At 47.5% G+C, this 24,920-nt stretch overlaps 1 protein-coding gene across 1 annotated transcript in view; it reads right to left on the bottom strand.

Annotated features, from left to right (window-relative positions):
- Positions 1-24,920, bottom strand: part of CDH23 (cadherin related 23) — a 215,113-nt gene that overhangs the window by 111,928 nt on the left and 78,265 nt on the right. The window contains exons 7-8 of the mRNA XM_074874229.1: positions 5,596-5,790; positions 2,309-2,437 (exon numbers count right to left, since the gene is read on the bottom strand). Coding sequence (XP_074730330.1) covers positions 2,309-2,437; positions 5,596-5,790 — 324 coding nt within the window. The remainder of the gene's footprint in view (positions 1-2,308; positions 2,438-5,595; positions 5,791-24,920) is intronic.

Here is a 24,920-nt window from a genome sequence, read left to right as displayed (position 1 = left end):
ATTAAAATTTGATGCAATAATCCCAAATAAGAAGGATTTTATTAGGTAATGTATACACTTTAGATGAGGTATTCTCAGTTGATACACTGATAGAGGAACACAGACATGCTGTGCACCACAGATAAAAAGAGAGGCAAGAGGGACGGAGAGCGGGCACGTGGAGCAGCAGTGAGTCTCTGCTCTTTAGTTTTGGGGCTGGGATGAGATGTCTCAAGCACATTTTGACCTGCCGAGCCTGACAGCAGGGCAAATGTCAACCACAAATGCACTGCAGCCTGTTGGCTTGACCCGGAAGACTGTTTTGGACAGGAATTGGCCAAGCCCCGACTCCTCACACAAATTTGCTGTTCTCCTTTTGGTAACCAAGCTGTTCTGCAGGGTGGCAGTTTCCACTCTGCAGGTGTGACTGGCTCCCTCGGGTGGTAGGGCAGAGCTGATGAGAAGACTTCCCATGGAGAGACGAAAATGCACGTGTTAAACCCTAGGCTTGCCCTAGCAAACCATGCCCTTGTTTCAGTAGTGAAGGTTTCTCCCGGGAAGGATGGGACTTTGGGTCCAAACCAGAGTGCAATACCGTTCAAAGTACCACCCGCATTCAGCAGTTGCCTTCTTCACTGTGGCTCTGGTGGCACCTATCTTGGACATTGTAATGCCTTTGGAGATGTTACATGGGGCCAAGAGAAATTAAAATCTCTAAACCCACCAGAAAACGGCTAACAGTTTGGTGAGCACTCCTTCATTCATTTCCTATTGCAGGTTACACAGCAATTATTTGCTGCTTTGCCTACTGCAAACAGTGTATGTTCTGGGAATCACCATGATACACATCGGTGTATCAACACAAAGAGATTGTTGAGCTCCAGCCTTGATATATATCATTAATTTGAGAGGGATTCCCTTTCCTCGATACCAGGTCACTCCACGAAGGTGATGCAGTCTATAATTTTTGATACTCACAGGACTTCCATTTCTATAATTTTATCTAAGGCTTTCCCCCCCTATTTAAATGTGATCTAAGCAGTAATTTTTCTTCCCTGCAGCTCATACTGCCCACAACAGAAATACTCCATCTCAACAGCATTGAAACACATTGGAACTCTCACACTTCATGAAAGTAATTCATGAAGCCATTTTTTTGGCCATCTTCGGGCTGGCAGACGGGTAATATGCTGTCTGACTGCAGGATTTGCAACAGTAGGACTCAGCCCTATTGATCCAGGACTCTCCATGCCATCAGAGCCAGCACTTTGCTTCAAAGTGAATAAAAAGGCATAAACTGAAGCGAACTGGAGTTCCCTCTACCACTGGATGAACTGAGTCATCAGGTGTTTTGGATCCAGTGCACCAGAGACATTAAAGGATGCATGTGTAGTATGGATGCCTACAACACCACGATTTTAGGACAGAAAGTTTTTCCATCTGTATACAAAAATATTTGCCCTATAGACAAAGCGATGGGATACACAGCTATGCCTTGGGAAGGTGGATGCTGCTGCTGAGGGTTGATGCTTGGACTGAAGGTCCTTGGGCACCCTTGCTGGGAGCAGAGCTGAGCTCCCAAAGCCAAAGCTGCCCGCCACGCTCCCCATCGTCTGCTGCGGGGAAAAAAAACTGCTGTATTTAGAGACCGGGAGACGTTTTCCACAAACAGTGAGTTTGCTGACAAACTGAGTTTCAGAAGAACTAAAATGATTGGATCAATTTGGCAAAACCTGAGGGAAAATGCTCGAAGTGCTGAAATGGCTGATGATTCTGGCATTTTCAAAACTGCCTCATTTCAGAAACGTTTACATTTTTCTTCAACTTTTCTATTAGAAATGGCATGCATATACACCATGGGTAGGAAATAGGGTGACTGTGTGCTAAGAAAAACAGAAAGCCTTTTTAAAATATAAGAAAAAAATCTTTAGGAAAACTTTATTTAGGTTTCAGTCTTCCTAAACCTTCTTGCTTAGGCTCCTTTTTTTTTAAAAAGGGCAAAATATTTTGGAGCTGACTTGAAACATGTTGTTTCAGAAAGGAAAAGGTTTGTCTCTCTTTGGATGCCATTTGGATCTCACAATTCAGAGCATTTGCACTTCAGCATGGAAACAGGGCTCCTCTTTGCACCCAAGGCGCAAACGTCACGGCAGAAAAATACAAACCTGTGACAGATGGAAGGAAGGACAAATATCTCTGCAAACAGGAGGTTTTCCTCCAGCTCTTTTGGGATACCTTGTGCTTTCTGTCCCATACCCTGCTCCATCCTCCCTTGGTCCCCGACGCAACACCGCGGTCATGCATGTAGGAGTGAAGCAGCAGCCCTTACCGGAGGTGAGTTCTCATAGATGTTTGTGCTGTAGGGCAGGTTGATGAAGATGGGGTCCATGTCCTGTACATCCGTGATGGTGATTGCCAGATTGGCCAGAGTAGACAGTGGTTTGTTTTTATCTTGGTCCTTGAAAAAACAAGGGTTGGGTGGGGGGTGAGAGAAAGGATTTCTATCAGAAAAATAGAATTATTCAACAGTATTAAGTCTCTCACAGTTGTAGCTGGGTCAAAATTTCTGAATAGTCCAGGTAATCATCTCTTTTTCAAGCTACCTGCTGCAATTATTGTCCACTATACCTCCCTCTAAGCTGAAATACAATACGCATTTCATTCCAGCATTAGCCCTTTAAAATAGAGCAAGCACCAATTTAGTTTTTATCACACTTTGGGTGGAAAAGAAACAACACTGTTCAACATATATTTCGAAATATACATTCCCTCCTAATGCAGATACACCCTAGGGCACCTCCACACCGTGAGACCCAGGTGTGGTTGCCAGCAGCCTTTCATACCAGCACATCACAGCAGAGCATCTCATACCCCCCAGCGCTGATGCTTCTGCACAGCTTGGGCTCCGTCGGCTGGAACACGACAAAGCCCACCAGCTCCCTTGCATTTCCACTGCTCTTCATAACCCTGTGGGCTGCATTGCAGTCACAGCTTTATTCTTTTCTGTATTCGCTGCTCTGAGCTTTGACAGAGGGTTTCATAAGATACCTCAGCTCTCGCACAAAAGGCAGAGTGGAAACCTGAACTGCAGGATATGTCCTCGCAGTAGCAACCTCCTTTCTACTGGGCTAATGGTTCTGGCTCCGATAAAGCACAAACCTCTCCTTCCCCACCTTGCACGGGGACTGGCAGGATTGGGGTAACCAGGAGCTGCCTTTTGATGCAAGCTAAGCTGCCTCCACAGCTGCAGGGAGGTGGGGAGCCATCCCTCCCTGCTCTGCAACGCAGACCACAAGCATGGAGCAATCTTACAACGAGCAGCAGTGGTCCTTGAACGTATCAATGCTCCGAGCAGGAACATCATCTCCCTTACACCCCATCACGATGGAGCCGCAAACAATTTCCCAGAGCAAGACCCCTGTCCAGCAGTCAACGCAACAGCAGTATGCGCTGCCACCAGCTTGTCCTGGCAGTGCCCTGCTGCCACTGTTTCTCTTGCTGGAGCCATGTCCCATGGATACTCAAAAGTAACCCAAATGCCCACAGCCCTTTGCTAGAAAGGCGAGAGCAAAGCAGATAACACACGAAGGGAAGGAAATAAATCTCTCCTTACGCCCTAATCAAGCACCGTGGTGAAAGGCAACCATTAGAGGTTACCGCACACTTCTGCAAAATGGTTCTGAACAGTGGCAAGGACTGATTGCCAGAAGATTAATGTTAATTTAAACCGTATTCAACAACACAGCTTGTACATTATCCTCTTAACCTGCAGGCCTCAGCGTTTATGGCCTGGATGGATGCGTATTTCTGACTCGCACTCTGCCAATAGCATTATCAGGTTGAAGTCTTTTGTTTCTTCAGACAATGTTTTTCTCCCCTCCTGTTCACCTCTTAAATTTTGGTTAAAGTATTACAGATAGCACTGAAAAAGCAAGCACGTTTCAAGTTTCCTCACCTACCGTCTCTCATGCTGCCCTTTCCAGTCTTTTTCTGCCCTTGCTGCTTACATCCCTGGGATCAAATGGCTCCTGCCTTGAACAGAGGTTCCATGGCTCTTCTTGCAGCCCTTGTGGCCACCCCGAATTCACCATCACCCCAGCCCACTCTGGACCATGCAAACTCTTCATCAGACAGGCAAGACACTGCATTTGCCCTCGCAGCTCCTGCTATGCTGGTGCAACTCTCATCCTTCTTCCTGGGCTGAGCTTTGCCCTGGCGTTTCTCATTGCCTTTCTGCTAGAAATTACCAGCGTCCTGCAACCGAGCTGAGGAGATATTCCCACAGCTGCAATCAAGCCCAGTTCACAGACTTAATATTTAAGTCTTTGAACTCCCTGAGCTGGAAATCACTAGAAGCCAGGAGCGTATTAGGTAGCAAGTACCAGATACGGCCCCATTTTATCTTTGCTGATAACTGCACCTGGGATATGGGGCTAGATGGAGCTGGATGGTGGCATCCATGTGTCCTGGAGGAAACCAGAATCAGACATGGGAAAGAAAGGCACGTTTTCTTCAGGGCTTGTGTTTGGTCCCATGTTTTGTAACCCACTAGATAGTTCAATAGCATGTCCTGGGAAAGTGTGTGGGTGACAGAGACCAATAAGGAAACAACAAAAATGGTGAGGGCTTCTTATCACTGGATTATTTAAAATAAGATGAGGTATGTTTCAGAAAAAATAAGCTTCTAGGGAAAATTCCACGGCCTTGAACAAGTAGGGACTGGGCTGAAAGATTGAGCTGCTTGCCTGGGGCCCTGCAGTCTGCGAATGCCCAGCCTCTGTGGCTGTGGAGAGCAAAGCAGCCCTATGCAGCCCACCCTCATGACATTTGTGGTTCTGCATCAAGGCAATGATCTTGATTAAATCACATGCTTCAAGAGCTCTAACCGGCTGCCTGGAAGGGGCAGGAAGGGTTTTTCTCCCCCTCTCCTGAATGCAGAGTTGATCAGATGTATTGTAGGGCTGAATCTCACCTTCCTCTGTTGCATCTGAGATGGGAAAGAAGGCATCGTGCAGAGCGCCTGCTTGTGAGGTGCTCCTCATTCACATGTTCCCTATCAAGCTCTTGCTAGATTTGACACCAGGAAAGAAGTTTCCCATTCAGGTGGGGCATAAATTTGCCATGGTGGCCACCTGGACATACATCTCCTAGGGGTCCCCTCCCAGTACAGTGGTATTGACTGTAACTAGGACCTTGCTTTCTCCTCTGTCCACCAAAATTTTAACTCTTGATATCTGAACTCAGCTTGTGCTGAGTGAGGCTCAGGGGATTGAATACAGGCAATAGCCTGTAATAAGCCATGGTGCACAAGGAATGAGACCACAGGATTTAATGGTCTGTATGCCCTGTACTGGCTTTCTTCATCAAGGGAGCTGGTCGCCTTTATGCAGAAGCCCCTGACATGTGCGAGACGCTGTTGGAGAGGTGCAGCTGTGCTTCATGATTTGAAACTACCCAGGCACCACATTGCTATAACGCTTTTCTAAGTGGAAAATGCTGGATGTGCCTGAGAAGATGCCAGACTAGGGCAATAAAATAAGCAAGCAGCAGCTCCTTCCCCATTGCAGTCCCTCCAGAATATGTGTCCTCCTCTCCAGCAGACCGGATAAGACTCACCGTTGCGTTGACCTGGAGCTGGTATGCCTGAGTCACTTCATAGTCCAGCTCCCGTATCACTGTCACAATGCCACGGCCACTGTCAATGGCAAAGAAATCGGAAGGAGGCTGGAAGGAGTAAAGCACGCTGCCTCCTGCCCCCTGGTCTGGATCCGTGGCGTTCACTATGAAAATCGGTGTGCCCACTGGGGTATTCTGGAAATAAAAAAAAATAATATACTGGTAAAATTGTGCATCAGCCTATTTTCCCATCAAACACACATCAGCAATTTCCTTTGCCCACCAGAAGGAATATCTAGAGTCCCAAGATCTTCAGTCCTATATTTTCAGGACATTTATAAGTTATACAGCTGTTTTCTTTATTACAGTATTGCAGTAGCTATAATAGTTGTTACACACTTATAATAATAGTTATACAGCTGTGGTCAAGATGGCACTCTATCATAAACCCTTATTTTCCCAGACATCACAACTTTCCAGAAAAATTACTCTCTTTGCTGAAACTTGTTTTCTGCCTAAAGGCACTTTTATTTTCAAAGCTGATTCCCTCTCCATTTTCACCACAAGGCATTAAATGTAAGAGACCCTCAAAAAGACCATGCATTAAATGCAACACAGAACTTTACGTAAAATTCAAAGTTATAGTTTCCACAGCAACTACAACCTGGCCCGATTAATGCCGGCATTAACAGTTAAATCGTCATAAATCTGGAACTAATCTACATGCATAAAATATGCAGCTGAGTGCACAAAATCAGCAATGGCAAATGCAGTTTGGCACTTCTTATTGTTTAACTTCACAGCAGGGAGAACAATTATCCATTTTTGGTGGAACAGCTGCATGTTCCTATGCAAATCTTAAATGCATATTCTTGTCTCTCTAAAGGCAGAAGCACAGACCGCAAGCAAAAAGGCTTTGCTGGGGATCCAGACTGCAGGTATGCACAGATCATGACTGCTTAGGCAAGTCCATATGTTTGTAACACGTTCACAGCCACCTTAAGGGTTGACGAAGAGCTAAATCTTGAAAGGGAGACAGCAAAGGTCAGAAGCGAGATGTGACAGCGGCTGGTTATGGCCAGTTGGGATAATACGGATTATTTCTGCCAGCCTCTTCCCAAGCCTCTGCGTTTTATTGTGAACTTCATTCGTATTAAGTTATTCATCCTCAGTTCATAGAAAAGTATCATGAAGTGCTGAGAAGGTGGAAAGGAGACTTGAGGAGAGGCAGAGCTTAGTAGATGGGCCACTGCTTCCAAGTGGAGCTCTTCCTATAAATCCTTGGACAAAGCTGAGCAACACACTGAGCCCTTTTAAGGTTTTTTGGAACCACAAAGCTTGCAGTGAACTACAGCCAGGGCTTCAGCAAGGCTGTCCCAGGCCACCACCTCCACTGGAAAGCACGAGAAACCAGAGCTCCATGCTTAGAGATGTGATTTCACCAGTTTAATACCGGGTGATGGCACCAGAAAAAAACCCAAAACATCTGAATTTCCCTAGCAAGACTCAGGCCAGCAGAAACTTGCCTTTGAGGCAGGTGGCACGATTTGCTGCGAGCTTAGTCTGACAGAGCAGGGAACCCAGGGCACGTCCCACAACTTACATGCACAAGTCCGAGCCCCACACATGCATCGCGCATGCCCCTCATGCCTCCCTGCCCTTGCATCCAGTCACAGGACATTGCAGGGATGCTCTGACATCTAAGCTCGCCTCGGGCTCCAGCAGAACTCCACAGTCTTTACTTCAGTATCACTTCTGCCGAGGTGCGAGAGGTTGCAGTTCCCACCTAAATTTTTCATTCGCTTTCTTTTTTTCTCCCCTCTAAATCAAGCTGCTAAAGAAAGCCTCACAGGGCATGGCCTGAGGATTATTTTTTAAAGCACCTTCAAGTTTTTTTGTGATCAGCAGTCATAAAAGCATAAAAGATATAGCTAGAAGGGACCTCAAAAGAGAAACCTGTCCCCGCGCTACACCTAAATCATTCCCATCCTTAAAGCCTTCTAGTGTTGGAGACACCACATCCTCCCGAGCCCATTTTCCCCAGCAGTTTGCTACCCTTTGCCTTACAACTGCTCATTTTCTGGCACGCTTAACCCAGATCTGCCCTGCTGCCATGTAAGCCCTTAACTTTGTGCCACGCACACAGCACGTTAATCCTGGCTTGTGCGTTTAGACTGCTCAGGAACCAAGACTTTGTCAGCCTGGAAGGCACGTTGAGGTGAAGTCCTTTGTGGGGAGCTGTGGTGGGTGTTTGCTTTCCTAGCACTCCCAAGACACCTCCTTAGACAGTACCAGAGCATCTACCCATGTCTCTTTAGGCTACCTGCCTCCCCCAAGCCATCATCAGCTGGGAGCTGCCCCAGAGCATCCTGCAGCCCTCCCCTCACTGCTGCCAGAGCACTGCTTCTACCACCGTGGTCCACATGCTCCAACAACTGCCTTCTCAGATTCCTCCCCGAGAGCCACCAGGATATCAATGTCAGGACAAAGAGCATTACAAATTAACCATTAATAGAGGGAGGAGGGGAGAGACAGCAAAAGAGTAGATGCAGGGTTGCACGATGAGGTCTGGGGTACATTGTCCCCAAGAGTAATAATATTCATAAGGATAAATCTGAACACGATGAATATGTTTCCTCTTCTTTTTAAGTGCCCCTAGCCACTCCTTTTAACATGCAAATCCGCTCTGGTCACCCGTGATTATGGGGCTGCACCAGGCCGGCTGTGAAAGAGGAGAGCTTGATTTCCCCGCATTGTATTTCATACAATAGCCCAAAAGCAGGCTTTGAAGAGAGTTCATCTCCTTGTCCTTCCGAAGGAGAAGCTGCCTGGAGGGATACAGAGGTCACCAGCTTTGGTGTTGTCAGCTCCAGCCCTTGCAGATACTGCCTGAGCTCTGACTTGGCAATTACTGTATTTTTATCCTTATTTTACAGCTTTGCTGACCATGTCCCATTATTGGCCAGGGTAGCAAAAGTCACACAAGCAGGGTATCTGCTCTGGACAAAGATCTGGCTGGGCCTGGGAAACAGTCACCGGCATCTACACCAAAGCATCCAAGGGGCTGGGAGGGACCCCAGGATAGAACCTCAGCAGGGAGCAGTGGGCACCTGCAAGCATGACAGTGGGTGCATGAGCAAAGCACAGCACGGGTGAATTTAGGAGGGGAGCAGAAGGGCTCCCAGGCAATAGGAGGAGCATTACAGGAGCTCGAAGAAGAACAGCATGGTCGCAGAGGGAAAAATCTCCGATACTGCCTAAAGTGCACAGGTCAGTCGGAAAATTTCACTACCAAATTCATGCTCTTATTCCCAAAAGCACACAGGTCAAAGGATACAGACCTACCCAGTGCTCTGGGTAACGCACCTTTTTCCCTAGCTCAAATTCAGGCAAGAAAACCCCCCAAACCTCTGGCAAGGCAAAACCAGATGTGGGATGCAGATATCCCATATCAACAGTCCTCCAGGAAAAGAGGTCTCATTTTCAGTGTTTATGCCCAGGCAAGACACATTCAGGACTCAGAAGAATTTCAGACCATCTGCTTTAAAAAGCGTAAGTATGTCTTTAAAATCCTCTTGCCATTTTTGGGTCAAACAGGCTCAAGATATTCCTCAGCAGGAGGCTGACGTCTTTATTTCTCAAAAGATGCGGCCCATCATCTAAACAATGGAGCAAAACATCTGTATAAACAGAACTGGCTAGGGCTTGTGTTTGATGGTAAATAACAGGCAGAGAGCACGTCCCAGGGAGATGCGATTGGTAAGCCCTGCGCCAGGCCAGCTCAAGATGGACCATGTTTCTACATTTTCAGCATTTGGCCCATTTATAGGGCTCTTCTGCAAGTCCCTCATGGCTGTGCTTCATTAGCAAAGATTAATTGTGCTTAAGTTTAGTTCACTGACAGGCAAAATCAGTAAATTCTCTATTTTCTGTCCAGAAAAAAAGAAATGCAGACAGACGACAGCCTACAGGTGCTTGTGGCAAACAGGTGAGTTTTCTACACGAGTTGCCAAATTTTGTCATCTTTTAAAGCTTTTGACTCTCTCCAGCAGCCAGAGATGAAGCTTCACTCACTACAGAAAAAAGAACTGGTGACAAAACTGTGTCGTACCATTAAATCTTTGTTACGATACCAGCAGATGTGAGATAAAAATAAACATGCGGACAGATGCCTCCTGCGGAGGAGGAGAAGGGCAAATGGGAGTGGGATCCACTCCCGACCTGTCTCCAGCACCCCATCCTTCATTTGACAGCTCAGCAGGAATGGGTCCAGCACCCAGGCCCCCCTCAAGCAGCTCAGGGAGTTAAAGGGCTGCAATACTGCTGAGCTGTGTGGGCTGGGGATGCTGGGGTGCAAGGTGGGGAGGCCATCTGTCATTTTGCAATAAACGAATAAGAAAGGTTCAAACTGTTGTAAAAGTCTTATAGGAAAAAGCTCTGGGGGTCCTGTTTGCTGGAATACTGAATGGTAATGGTGTGTTACACGTGGCTACTCAAAGCACCAGGAACACTAAACCAAAAGCAGTGAGGTGCAAGAGGCACTCCATTTCAGTGCATCACCAATAGCAAGGATAGACTTGGATTAAAGTAAGGAATGAACAACTGTAAAATCCCTGTCCAAACACAAAAGGATGTTGCTGCACAAGGCGGAGACAAAGGAGAGAACAAGATCTTACCTCTCTCTGCCAACACAACATTACGACAAGGCAATACATGTGTTCGAGTTACCAGCAAGAAGTTGTGTTTCCATCCAAAAACTCTCCTGGGTTTGGACCTTGGCCCACTGCACCAAACACCTTCCCTGGCATGGGCTGTCACCTCCTGTGCAACCCTCCAGCACGAGTGACGAGGCACATACGTGTCCTGTGTTAACCCTGACACAGTGACAGCTAGGAAACCAAAGCATTATGCCATATTGTCTGCAAAAGGGCAGCTAACACTGAAGGAAAGGTTATCAGAAAAGGGTCTTTTTCAAATATTTACACCTCACTCTCTGGCCACACCCATAGTCTTCAATGTCTTATTATGAATCCTGCTATAAAATACATCAGTAATAAAATTTCTGACGGATGCTGCTCCAATGCAAGGCGGCAATACAAGGCGGATTACAACCCGGAGGAGATGCAGCCTCCAGAGGCACAATGTGCCCTACCAGACAGATTACATGGGCGCAGCTGAACACGAGGGGTACTGGGCAGGACTCCCTAAAAATGTCAGAGCACAATCTCCTCCTGTCTGTCACCAAATGGTCCCCAAGGGCTGCAGAGCCAGCTCCACTGGGGTGAGGGCTGGCATCGGAGAAGCACCGGGGACCAAAGCATCGGCAGGAGCACACCAGCACAATGAGGACCAGAGACAAGCTGGGTAAGGAGCTCCTGAGGAATAAGACTCCCAAATCAAGGAAAACTTTCAGGTGGACAGTTTTTAAGCCAGATGTAAAGCTATGTGAATGAGCTCTTCTTTCACACAGGGCTAAAACAAAAAGGCTGTTTGCAGAAAAGCCAACATTTGTGCCATTTCACCAGGCCCACGGCGCCTGCTCTGAGAGAGCACAAAACCCTCTGGCTGTCAGACAGCCATTCACCCTGCTAACGGAGCAGATTTGCACGGTGCCTTTGAGAGCTTTCCACCATAGCAAAACCATTTCACGGGCCACAGGTCGCCAACACCTCGAACATGCCTTGATCTATCAGTCTCGTCCAAGTGGCCTGACACGAGGCACCCTGCGGGCAAAGGGCTGAGAGGGGGAATAGGTGGTGCTGACTTTTTTACAACAGGGTCAGAGTCAGGTAGAAGTAAAGGTGGGAGATGAAGCAGAGGAGATCTGGAAGTTAGTTTGAGATACACCCCTCCCTTAAATGCATCCACTTGTCCAACCCACAGACAGGTTGAGCACTCGAAATGTTTATTCGGGTTGATTTGGGGATGGTCCCTCCAAGCCTGCTCCCCATCTCCAGTGGCTGGCCAAGTAGAGGACCTCCATCTGACCTCCCAGGGCAAAGTCACCCAGCAGTGCCCCAACAGAAGCTGGTAGAAATGATTAGGATGCAGATGCGCACATGCTGTACCAATACAAATAATGTGGAAAAACGGCAGGCAATCTGGCTGAACAGCTGTCTGAAGGTCGATGAGATGAGAGGAGGCAATGCAAACGGACTAGGGGGCATACAGTGATGGGCACGAGGGCTCAAGCAGCAGGCAGCCTACTGAGCTGCCTGCGCCGTGATCTTCACGTCAGCATTGAAACAGTCGCGCCAGCCCTATTTCGGGTCCTGCTTTTTTCCCTCCCCTGCGCTGCCTCTGCATCAAGGCAGGAGCTGACCGCTCCCATCAGGAGATGCTTCGCTGCTTCACGCTCCTGTTATATCGCAGGTCAACCTATTACTCTTAAATAATTCCCTGCTGCTGTTCCTGGCGCCTCTCTTCCCTCTCCCTGCCTCTTGCCACCACGCAAGAGGGCAGATAAAAGGAGCTCTGTGCTCTGCTAAAAGCCTGCTCAGACATCCCTCTGCTTGAGTCAAAGGTGTTCCCACCAATCCCATCTCATCGCAGGGCAGGAAGGAGGGTCCGATGTCTCTTGTTTGAGGCAGGGCATCTCAGAGGTGCAGTGTAACAGAGCTGACACTGAACCCAAGTGCTCTTCTGCTACAGCTGAAATCCTGACTCCCTTGTCCCTGGCTTGCCCAGGACAGATTTAAGTCACCTATTCCTGTCTGGGTCTCATTTGCTGCAGGAGATAGCTGCAAAAGCAGAACCAGGACAAGTGACAGCCTCTCTCTTCCAGACTCTGCCGAGAGGAAAAACCAGTCCCAACTTTTGGTTTCCCCCCCCCAGGCTCTATCTCAGAAGCGGCCCGACTGCCAGACTGGGTCCCTTGCTCGTTTGCCAGCTCTAAATGCTTGCACGGATGTGCGCAGACTTTCAATTCCTGTATTCTTTATTACACTTTTAATTACATTTATTAATTGCATTACTGCTAGTCCGAGCCAAGCAATTTCCAATTTCAAAGTTTGATTTAAAAACCTGATAATTTCCCTTTTTTTAAAATTTTTTTTGTTGAAATTCACTCCACCTTTCAATCAGCTCTCGTTAATATGTATCTCTTGTTGCTATCTCTATTAAGTGACCTCCCTCATTATTGGGTGACACTGGCAAACGGCCACCGCAGAGCTATAATTCAATTGAGGGGCTTTTGAAAACACCATAAACACAGCTGGAATAGATGCATTATAGGAGCTGGAGACTGAATTAGCAACTCGATAACCACACTTGGAGCTGAGAGTGCTTATTCATGGCAGATACAGCCCAACCCAATGCACGACGTTGAAGAAAGGGACATCACAACCAGCAAGCCCACGGGGGAATTTGCCACACTGGAAGGACAACAGCATTCAGCAGGCAGAGGGCAATCAGCCACAAAGGGGAGAGGATGCTCTGGTATACCACAGGATAAAGCTACTTGATTTTTCCAGCCCAGAGCTGCCCCATTTCCCACCTAAGATAACTCTGTCCTTGCCAGCATGGGGCTCAGATGTCTGATTTATGGCACGGTGACCCTGAAAGCTGGGTGCAGGGCAGCTCCACCACCTCTCCTCGTGGCACCCACCACTTCTGCAGCGCAGGTCTTGAGAGGCAAGCCTGGGAGAGGCAGGAGAGGGCAGATAGGAGAGGAAGGAAATACTAATAATGAAACCCACAACATTCCTCCTCTTATTTATAACTCCCCAACTGGCCCTGGCCACTGTCCCTTCCAGGCAGTGACATGATAAGTGGGACCTGTCACCCCCCTGCTCTCTGCTCCCAGGAGCAGCAGAGTGGCCGCGCGGCTCAAGCACTCATCCAGAATGGAGTTATATTCAAAAGAGAAAACGAGGAGGGGAAAAGCACCACAGAGCAGAGCTTTAATTTGCAGCTTCAGGGGCAAAAGGAGCTGCTTGCCCTAGACTGCAGCAAGCACAAGGCCTGGGCTTGCACAGGGGCTGCACCATGACCTCCATCCCCAGTCAAACCACCAGAGCCAGGGGACTGCTTCTCTCTTCCTTTCCTCTGAACCTTGCCTTCATCTCGGTGCTCAGTCTCTCCCCATCCCCAGCCAGCCCTGCCCTGCACACCCACTCATCCACCGTGTGTGCCAACAAGTAGGCAGAAAACAGCCAGGTGGGTGAAGCACCAGAAGAAACAGAACAAAGAGAAGAAAGCAAGTTCCACACCAGCTTTCAAGAAGCCATCCCACCTGCGCTGTCACAGGTTATTTAAGCAGACAGCCAGCTTTGTCTGTTGAAGCTCATTTCCCTTGACATCCCCTATTTCGAAGTGGCTCAAGCTATTACACTGTGCCCTGAGTTTGCGTTTGCTGCCCCGGATCTCTAGAGACCATGAACGGCTTCTCACAGCTCCACGAGAAGTAATGAAGAGGAACAAAGATAATGCCAGCGGGCTTACATACTCTGTGCAAGGGAATCTTTGTGGAAACCTTTCCAGCAATCAGAAAGTCACTGACGTGGACTGCTACAAACATACAGCTACAGGAGAATCAAGTTGTCAGCACAGAAACACAGTCTGAGAGATCAGAAAAACTCGGGTGGGGCTGATCAGTCCTTCTTCAGAGAAGAGGTGGGGAGAGCTCTAGGAGGGACAAAGTAGTCTACCTTTATGTTTTCAGCTTCTTCCAGCAAGACACATCTCAGTCAGCAGGTCTGATAACTCCTGCCGAAGAGTGTTAAAGGTGACGGCCAAGGCGCTCACTGAACCATCCCTGATGGTTTTCAGCAGCCCTGCAAACACCGAGGAGCAGCGGTGGAGTGAGCAGAGCAACCATCATGCTGTCAGGATTTCTTCAATGGGAGTGACTTCAGACCTCTCAGCTACATCAACTTCAAGTGAAATAACTAAACTCTCAGCGTAGCTCTTGGCTAATAGGGAATTAAAGGGAAGTAGCAGCATTAACACCTCTCACAATACTGACAGACAATAGATCCTGCTCTATTCTCTCTCTCTCGTCTTTCTACCAGAGAACAATCTTGGTTGCAAACAGCGACAGACTCAAAGTCACATACATCATCTTTTCTAAACCAGATGACTTGGTGCTCTGTGAGATTAACAAAGAATAATTCAAAACCAACACAGACAGCTAGCATGTATCCCTCAAAATACAATTGTAAACAAGGAATATTATCAGGCAAGCATATTTTTAATGGATTCCTGCTGGGAATCTGCAGGTATTTGCCCATTATTTGATGTTTTTACCTGGAAGAGTGAAAGCATAGAGATTGGGAGATGGTAAACAAAGGGTGCAGACTATCGACATTGAGCAAATTGTTAACAACTGGCTTGAACCAATACATATATTTTTATGTGTAAATGCTAAGTCCTATAGCTGAACCAAAAAAATATATTTCTCCTAGGAATGGGGATCACCCTGTAAAATAGACTGTTTCCTACTGCCCTAGGAGAGGACAGAAGAAAAAGAGCAGTGAAACAACCACCACCTTCACTAACTCAGCTCCCACAGCCAAATCCCGTTGGAGAAGCCACGTTTCTCTCCCATTTCTGTCCATTATCCATCTCCAGCCTTTGAGGAGCGGGACAGGGCTGGAGAAAGGTCTGGGAGGCAGCCCATACTGCCCTCCTGGGCTGCTATTATGTCAGTCCTGATTTCGGATACAGCAGATGGGAACCCAAGATGGTCTAACAAGACATTTGAAAGTCAGAGGCAAATGCCGAGAATGTGAAAACCTGTCAGTCAGAGAGCTCCTGGCTTCAACAGCACCGCTTCGATCCTGCTGGTGTGATTTTCCTGCTGGAAGAAGGCATTCGGAGCAAGGGCATGCATTGCAGATGGCCCAGCACCCCTTCGGCTGTAATCTTGCTGGAGATGGTGGGCATGGACCGGGTGGATCCAGGTGGTCACAGTCAAGGTCTCCACTCCTGTTTCAGCTCTCAGCACTTGCAGAGGCAGCTTTTGTCCAGGGAGGCAAAGGCAGCCCCGATCCACAGCAGCCAGTGAGATTTTCCACTATCCCTCCCCTCAATATTAAAATTCAGTAGCAAAGTCAAATCACCAGCGTGATTTACTGCTACCAGCCAACATACGTTGTAGGGGGAGAGGAGAAATCCCTTTTTTGATTTCTGCTCGGGGGTGATACCATAAACTGGACAGATCCTATTTTTTATGTCCCATTTTATTTGCAGTCGCCACTAACTTTTGCTTTCTAAGCCCAGGGAGAGGTCAAGAAGGTGGGTTAAGTTAATGCACCAGCCTTTAAGTCTGGAATGAAGGATGTCTGGAAGCAGCACACTGACCTCCAGCAGCTGCCTGTGCCAGCAGGCTGCCGTGCCTGAGCCCAGGCAGTAACGAGGGTTACTCTTAACAGGAGCCTGTCCCCATCGCTATGTCTGGGTAACCCTTGCCGCAAGAGGCACAAACTGGCACCCCCGAGGCAGCCCATCGGGTGATGCTCCGCATTGCAAATGACTTCCATTAAGGCAGAGCGTTAATACAATGCATTACAAATGAAACCCTAATGACAGGACACTGGCAGTATTGCTTCTACTTGATATTAATTGGGTGACACTTTCTTTTAATGGTACATTAATTAATGAGGAATATCAACGGAAGTCCACGACACCCGCATTAATACAAATGAATTCATTATCATCGGTGTTATTACAAGAAATGACAAATAAATCTGTAACAGTGGGGCCCTTCAAATAATAGCCACGAATCATTAGGTATTGCATTCATTTATACAGCATACTGCAAATATATACATGCAATCTGTGGATGCTTATCTATTCAAACGTTCCTCTCCATGCCAGTATCTGTTCCTCCCTCTCTCTTGAGCTGTCCTGAACCACCTCAGAGGAGGACCCAGTAGCCAGCCCAGCTGGCCAAGAAGAGACTGGGACTTGCTTTCACATCAACTCACTGCCACGACTTCTCGCTAACTCCTTCTTTTCTCTCACACGCACTCAACTACCATCTTGAGTCTTCAAAAGGCCCTCTGACCTAGCACATGTATTCCTGTAAAGAGGATCACCTTCCTTTCCTCTATCTCTTGTGCTACCATTTTAGCCAGGCAGATAGAAACCTGCCTGTTTTACCACCTTATTTATTTATTTTACTGCTTGTTTATCCCCTGTTCTGGTAGAAAAGGTAAAAGCGCCTTTCACAGCACAGAGTGCCTCGCTTCTGACATAGGTGGAGCAAGTAATTTGTCGTCAGAAAAGTAGGAGGAAAAAAAAATCTCTCTTTGAAGTCTGGGATTTGTAGGTCCCAAAGATCCATCAAAAAAGAAACTCCTGCGAGAGCCTCTGCAGCAGCCTGGGAGCAGGTATCACTCTCAACACAAGCGAAAGCAAAATCCATACAGCTGTACTGATTCAAAAAATATTTTCCTGTCTTCCCACAGATGGCTTTATTAGCAAAGGGAGGATCAATATCAGTTCAGCTCAGGTCTCCTCGTCAGGCTTTGCTCCTGCCGAAACCCTCATGCTAAAAGAAGCAAACTCCAGCATGAAGCGTTTCTGTCGAGTCCTGTCGTGACATGGTTCCGCTGGAGGGACTCCAGCAATGTGGATACCTCTCTCCCACAACAGCTAGCACCCCAGTTTGCTGTCTCCCACCACCTCTGCTGTGCTCACAGGCAGAAAGAGCAGTTACAAACCTGGGACAAAAGAACGTGTGGGGAATATCTTTTTTTTAAATACAATATATGAAGACTTAACTGACTTGCCCTTGAACCGCTAGAGCTGGAAAACCCAGCAGAGAAGCTAAAGCAAACTAATTAAGACATATAATAAAGACATGAAACCTAGCAACCCAAAGGAGGAAGAAACAGGAAGAAAAGCATCAAGTCTCCCAGTTCATGCAGCATCCCAGTGCGACAGTATAAGGAATGGCATATATGTCACATGCTCCAAACTCATCTCCGTTAGCATGCATGCTATGAAAGATGGGTTTATCAACACACAGCACTCTAGCTTTACCTGCTTTGACCTGAAAACTCCCTACTTAGCACTACTTGCTGCACCCACCTGCAGAGCAGCTTTGTCTCACCCTCACGCTTGATGCCACCTGCCTGCATTGAGGATTAGGCACCCTGAGGACAGAGCCTGCCCTCTACTATAAGCAGAAGATGCTTATCTTACTCTGCACAGCACAGTTGTTTTTTTCACACCTTCTTCTGACAGTAAGGTTTTTTCCACCTGGGAAGATCAGAGGCAAAGAAAGGCAGGAAAAATTACACAAGAGGGCCAAGGTACATGGTAAATAAGCCACTGGTCCTAAAAGTAGGTACCTGAGCATGGAGCATCAGGAGCCAACCTGCCTGGAAAGGAGAGGAAAAGGGGCAAGTGGGAGAGAAACAGAAAGGTTTGTAAAGGGAAGCAGCACCTTGTGTTGGACCAGATGCTGATGCTCAGCTCTGGAACAACAAAAGAACATCCTTCAACGCCAAACACAGACTGAGGAATAACGCTCTGAATTTGCTGCAACTATGCTAACCACGAAGACCCACACAGCAGTTATTTGTGAAGTGGAAAGGGAATATTAGCATGAAATGGATCGATAGTATCATCAGCCTCTTGAGGATGGAGAGAGAGGCAAGTAATCATTGCCTCTGGCTACATGGTGGGGGAAGTTCTAAAGCATCGCAGAACTAGTAGCTTTACTGAAGTTGTAATTTTTTGACATCAGATTAAAAGTTTTAGATCCTGCCCTGAGGAAAGGATGGACAGATCTGCTCCCAGTACTTCCCTCAGCAAGGCTGAGGGTTTCCATGCAGGTGATAGGGAAAAGACAGCCCTGAAAAGTGTTTTTCCAAGTTACTTGCTTCAGAGTTCTCCAGCTAATTTCCTTGCAGAGGCAAAACTCTGCTACAGGAGCATCCCATGTTAGCGGCTGTGCTGCGAGAGCAATGCAGCCAAGCTCCTGAAGCAAGAGGAAGGATTCAAACCATCAGATGCAGCTTTGTAGCCACATCGCTGGTGTGTTTCTTCGCCTGTCCTGGTCAGCAACATGCCCTCCAACCTGTGATTTAAACATAGTGGGCTCATGTGTGGCAATAAAGCTCTTTGAATCATTCAGCTTCTGGGCTGTTTTGTTTCAGCTTTGCTTTTCTTTAATCCAGGCTGGGATCTCAGTGCATCAGCTTGGATGTTTGTGTTCATGTCGCGCCGTTTCCTCATCTAGCAGGGTTCCTAAAGAAAAGGGTTTTCCCAGAGGACTCAGTTCACTGGCTGCATTGACTGACACATCTGGATGAAATGAAGGAGCAATGCTTTGGAATTCCCTTCATTCACTTTAGGCCAAAACCCTTCAGCTCAGGGCAGCATCTGCGTGGTGGGAAACAGGCACAAATCCAGCTTAATCCCTCTGAACCTTGCTGGAAGAATGGGGTTAAGTCTATTCTTTTCACTTGGGTCACTTCAGTTCTCCTCTTCCCTTGGCTTTGCCCTCATTCACAGCTGAGAAAATGGATTATTTGCCCAACTTTGTTTCCTTAACATCCCTGGCTTATAGGTTATAAACTTAAACAAAACTCACAACAATTACAAATAAGTTGGGGTTTTCCCTCTCTTCTTTTGCTGTTTCTCACCTTCACTCACCTCCTTGTCATCACCATCAGAAGTTTATTGCCAATGTCTGGCAGGGACCTACTGCCTGACAGTCTTAGGTGAGCTCAGGTTTCTAAGCCCACCTAAGTTTCTCTCTCCATCGACTTCACCCTAGACAAGCCCCTGGAAAGCAAAGGCAAAAACACCCCAAAGCTAAGGTGCACGCTCTGCACCCCAGATATGCCCAAGTTCTCCTTCAGCTGACTTGAAACTCCAAATGAGGCATGTGAGCACGGGCATCAGTCACCCTCAACCTCCAGGCATGACCTTGAAGATGTTCAGGTGACTCATTTTGGCAAAAAGCAGGGCCCGGGTGAGAAGGGCAGGGTACCCCTCTCAGCATGATGCTGTTGCACCAGGAATGCCATCAGCCAGCACAGACCCAACTAATCATACCTCTGCTAATATAGCCCCAAAATAGGGATAAGCTAAACAATCCCCGTATGAGATGTACTTAGGGAATAACATTACCATCCCTTGTTTACAAGGCCGAGACATTACAAACCCTGCCACCAAAGCACAGCACATGGATTCACACTCTGGCACCTGCTCTCCTGATTTTAAATGAAGGCTGGAGGAGTTGCTTTTGAAGAGGTGGCCTGAAAGCAAGCAGGCACCGATGCCAAGTTGATACTCTGGAGGAACTGCATACCATGGCTTTAAATACCTGCTCCTGGCACGATGAACAGCTTTGTGCTACTGAAGCTTCGGACTACTGAAGAAATGAAATCAGCTATTTTTGCCTCTAAATCCCCAAGGAACAACCTGATGAAGAAGTGGGGAGATCTTTCAAGCCTCAGCAAAGTCTGAGGCTGCGACAAGGCAGTGAGGTGCAGAGGATATGGCAGGAACATCAGCACGGGACATGGTCAGGGCTGGTCACCTCATTGGTTAAATCACAGCACAGTTTTCAAAACCTCAGGTTATCAAGTGGACCCACAAAAGCAATCATGCTGGACATGGCTTAGATGCATCCTCACATTAAAAATAACTTTATTCTTTTCTCTCTTATTCCTTAAACCGCTCATCCCCAAGAGCAACACAAAACACCCAGAAACACCAGGAGGAGCAGAGCACAGCTTTTCAGAGACTACCCAGACACTTCCCTCCCAGCCTCCACCTTGCCACTACGACATGGCAAACTGCCTCCATGGCCACGTGGAAGAGCAAGCACACTTGTCCCTAATGCCAGGGAGAAGTGGTGAGGTAAGCCAAGACATGAATTTTTGTTTCATACTATTCATTTCCAGACTGAACCTGGAGGCATGAAGTTGCACCCAGAGCACTCGGCCTGAGATACATCCATACTTCTCTTCCATAAAAGACCTTGTTAGGTAGATCTACTGTGGCAGACGAAGGGCTGACCCACATGACCACAAGCTCGTTATCCCTCGCACATTACTCTTCATAGGAGCACAAGGCAGTCACTGTGTGAGGCTCCCCTCCCCTTTTTCCCTTCTCCTCTTTGGAAGGACCACTGGCCCAGGGATGCTTGTGATGCACTCCTGGACCTGCTTCCTCCCGTCACCCCTGCTCATCACACTCTTTGCACTAACCAGGGATCAAACCTTTGTCAGGGACACACTGGTGCCTCTCTACTTGCAGAAAAACTTTGTGGATAAACTTTAATACAAGCAAGCAATTATAATACCGCAGCTCAGTAACGCTACATTAAACATCATCCTAAATTGTCAACACACTCCGTGAGTGCTCCAGAGGTTATCCTTAAAGGCTCCTATACTAACAGCCAGGGGAACAGGACAGGCCTTGCATCTAGCCTTGAGAGCCCTCTCCTAAAGTCTTCCATTTCCTCGCAAGCTCCTTCAGTCCCAGCAGTCCTGCCCTCTGCAGTCCTGGGTTGCATTCGGCACTGTTAGGCATTCAAACCTTCCCCTGGCCAGCAGAAAGCCTCTGTAAGCACTTGCAAAGCCATCAAGTTCTCCTTCAAACTACTCCCTAACCTCAGTTTTGGAAGGGATGGTAGCAAAAGAAAACCACCTTCTGCTTGCATGTTACAACACAACCTGAACCAGTTCCCAGCCAAGCAGGAATATCCCAAGCTCTAAAGAGCACAGGAATCTCCAGCTCCTTGCTCAGCACCAAATGGTCTCTGACTGCCTCCTCGCACCCCTCTCAGCTTGCAGCCTCTTGCTGCTACCTTATCAGCTTCTGGGGCAAGGATGACGCTTTTTGCTGCAACTCCAGGCACCTGCCTGAGGCTTCATAACCTTATATTAAGGCAAACAGTTTTTCTCTTTAATTTCTAATAGCGTTGCCAAAGGAACCAGCCTTTGCAATATAGCCCAAAGAATCGACCAAGCATACTGTGAAGTCACGTTGGAAGAGGGGTCAAAGCAATCAGTCAGTGACATCATGTCAAGTGGATTTTAAAAATACCTTAAGTGTTTTTTAAAAATACCTGGTGTTTTATTATAAAAGTGCTCAGGATAGGGTTGCGGTTTGTTTTGGTTTTTTTTTTTAAAGGGGCCACAATCTCTGAACACCCCTGGGAACATCACAAGAACCAAGGCAATTGGGTCCTACAGCCCTGCCATAGCATCTCCTGCAGGGATAATACACCTGTAAAAGGCTTAGAAAGCACCGGTGTGGAAAGCACATTCCAGCAAGGGATCTCTGTGTTAAAATACAGGGGGGGAAGGTGGAAAAGAAGACAGAGAGAGAAAACAGAAAGGAGAAATGAAAAAATCTGCATTTTGGCCCTTCTCTAGAAACACAACTCCCTCCTCCTCTCTCTCAGTTGATCACGTCTGTTTTCATCCAGCAGAGCAGATCCCAGCTCTGCCAGTATCCTTGCCATGTCCAAGGAATTAGCATGGCTTAAACCTTTGGCATTACCTGGGGGGAAAAAAACCCCAAGTAACCACATAAACCAAACCTCACACAACCCTGCAAAGCCTTCTCTCCTGAAACTGTTCACTTTGAAACACTGTCTGCAGTCAACAGGCACTTCCTGACCACTGACATCCCTCCAGCAGAATCAGACTAAGCCTTATCATATCGATGGGGGCTGCGGATGAGGACCAGGAGAGGGCCAGGCTCATTTGCCAGGGCAGGGAAAAACTAACCCTGCAGCACCACAGCCCCCTGAGTCCTCCTGCTATGGCTCCCGCTCCCCTTTCTGCACTGATTGCAAAAGCTCGCCCTTCTGCTGATTACAGCTGATGGTCCTGGCTGGTTTTTGCCCCTCCAGACCAGACCCTCTATTATCAAGGGTCTGTTTTTTTTAAAAGGTTTGTTTTTTTGACTGCTTTTTCAGTTCAGCTAGCAAGTTTATTTTTTGCTTGGGTTCCTTCCTACCCTGTCTGGATGTGGTGATGGATTTTGGTGCTTGCCAGAATTCAGCAAAACCAGGCTCGCTGGGTAGTATTAACTTCTAACCCCTATGTAAAAAATAGCTACAATAAAGCAGAGTGAATAATATAAGCTTCACATAATGTAACTTTGATTAAAAAACACTGCCCTCTTCATCATTCCTAGGTGGTAACTCCAGAGAAACGTCCTTCCCGAGGTCTGGAAAGCCTGCAAGGTCTGGGGAGAGAAGAGCCGATATGACACTGATATGGCACATCCCAGAGCTGCTGCCGAGCCCAAAAGGGAAGGTGGAGGGAGCAAACTCAGAGCAAAAGACAACAACAGAAAAAAAGACAGATTCCTCCCCCCTCCGGGTAGCAGAGGCAGTCAAAAGGGAGCTTAACAAGGCAGCCCACAGACCCTCCCAGCTTTAGCCTGGCTGCAGGACCAAAGCACCAAGGTCCATGGCAGAGAAACATCATCCTTTCCCTCGTGAGACCTTCCCTCAGATGCAAAAATCTCCATGTATTTAATTATTCTCCCCTTCACTCCTGGTGCCGGCAGACTGTGGCAGGAGCTGTTTTGTTACAGCATGCAGGAGGAAGCAGAAAAGGTTTTAATTTCACGCCTTGCACCAGGCGCTGCAATTTTGGACACTGTTTGTTATCTGACTTCTGGCCCTATCTCTGGTCCTGATGCTCCTCAGGCAGCCGCGGCCAGTTGGCTTTTTAATTTATTCTCTGCTAGGATGGGGATTCTGTTCAAGTGAGAGCCCTCACTGGCCAGGCGTGCTGTTTTAATAACAAAATGCCTTCAAGTTTGGAGGTGTGACTTTGTGCCAGGTTAAGTACAGCACCTGCCACTTCTGGGGGGCTGCAGCTCCTGTGCTGCAGCAAATGGGGTTGAAAGAAACCCCACTGCTGTAAATCACGGTTTCCTTCAACTATTATACACCAGAAAAGAAAAAAAAAAAAAAATTACCTGGGACTAAACCCAATTTCCAAATCTCCCCCCTCCCCAGATGGCTGAACTGTAACCCTGAATCAAAGGACCACCTCCCAAAAAGTGAGAGGAAGCTCACAGCTGCTGCACTGATACGTTCATCACCATCAGAACTACACAAGACTGAAATTCCTGCTCAAGGGCCTAAGGTTGAACTTTTTTGTTTGTTTGTTTACAACTGTGCCCCTGTCTTTAGGAAAACCTGCTGTGGTATAAAAGGCCTCCAAAACACATGTTTGTAAGTATTTGCTCTCCCTGGTGACTCTTGGGACCTAGAAATGTCAGCATGAATCTCTGCTTTTATTTTTTCAATGGTATTTTCAGCCACTTTCCTTGTAATTCAGACTGGAAATGTAAACAGATCATGAAGACTGGAAGGTGCCTGTTCTCTTTGCCTGTAACACTGCTGGTCCATGAGCGCCCGGTCTCTAACGCAGCCCTGCACTGCTGTGTCCCTGCTCGCCAGCACACCCTGCAGAGCCACAGCCTGACACCTCCAATGCTTAACAAACCCCATCCTCATGCACAGCTGCTGGCAGCATCTCACCCAGGTGCTTACAGGATTTCTCAGGTTGCCCAAAGCCGAGCCACCATCTCGGGTGATAGGTGAGGGTGATCTCCATGCATATGAGGCACCAGCTTAATAGCACAAGAGGCAGCAAGCAACCTAAAACCCATACCAACTGATACTAACCACTTCTGTCAGAGGAGAGACATCTAAGCTTTCCACCTTGTTTTCTCCATTAGCACCCCAGCCCTGCTGCAACTATGTGCAGACCCAAGCTCCACAGAGCAACAGCATGGGGAAGCTTTTGCCCCAGAGCCCTCAGGTAGACACAGCTGCTGATTTTGGTCTGCAGTATGATGCAACTTGGGCTTTTGTTTACCCAAAGCACAACTTGCTTGGACACTTGTGCCTGGTCTAACTTGGCGTGGTACCTCTCTATAGCAGGTCACAGCTCACGCAGATGGGTGCTTATTCCCCGGCAGAAGATCAAGGATGACTTGGGAAACGGCTGCCCCCAGCTCTCCAGGCTGATCCTTTGCACAGCAGCAAGGTGAAGGATTTCCTACGTTTTCAGTACGAGCAAAAAGCAAGGCATAAAGTCACATTTACAAGCTGGGGAGCTGCAGCATCCATCTCATGTTGGATGACAAAAAACCAAAAAGACTGAGCACCTTCGAGATGATCACACCCCAGGGGAAATTCTCCCCAAAGTTTTTATTGTATAAAACTTCTTCCCAAACCCCAACCCCTCTCTTTGTTCCAGGGTGGTTTGTCAATACAGAGTTTAGATCTCTGGCAAAGGACTCGGGATGAAAGAAATCAAGAGTAGGTAATTGCCGCGTGAAAATGACAGCGCAGCGATTTACACAGACAAAAATGGACCGCG

Source organism: Strix uralensis, chromosome 7, assembly GCF_047716275.1.
Source record: "Strix uralensis isolate ZFMK-TIS-50842 chromosome 7, bStrUra1, whole genome shotgun sequence".
Lineage (NCBI taxonomy): Eukaryota > Metazoa > Chordata > Aves > Strigiformes > Strigidae > Strix > Strix uralensis.
Note: the sequence above shows the minus strand (reverse complement) of the source record. Positions and strands in the feature narration are given on the sequence as shown.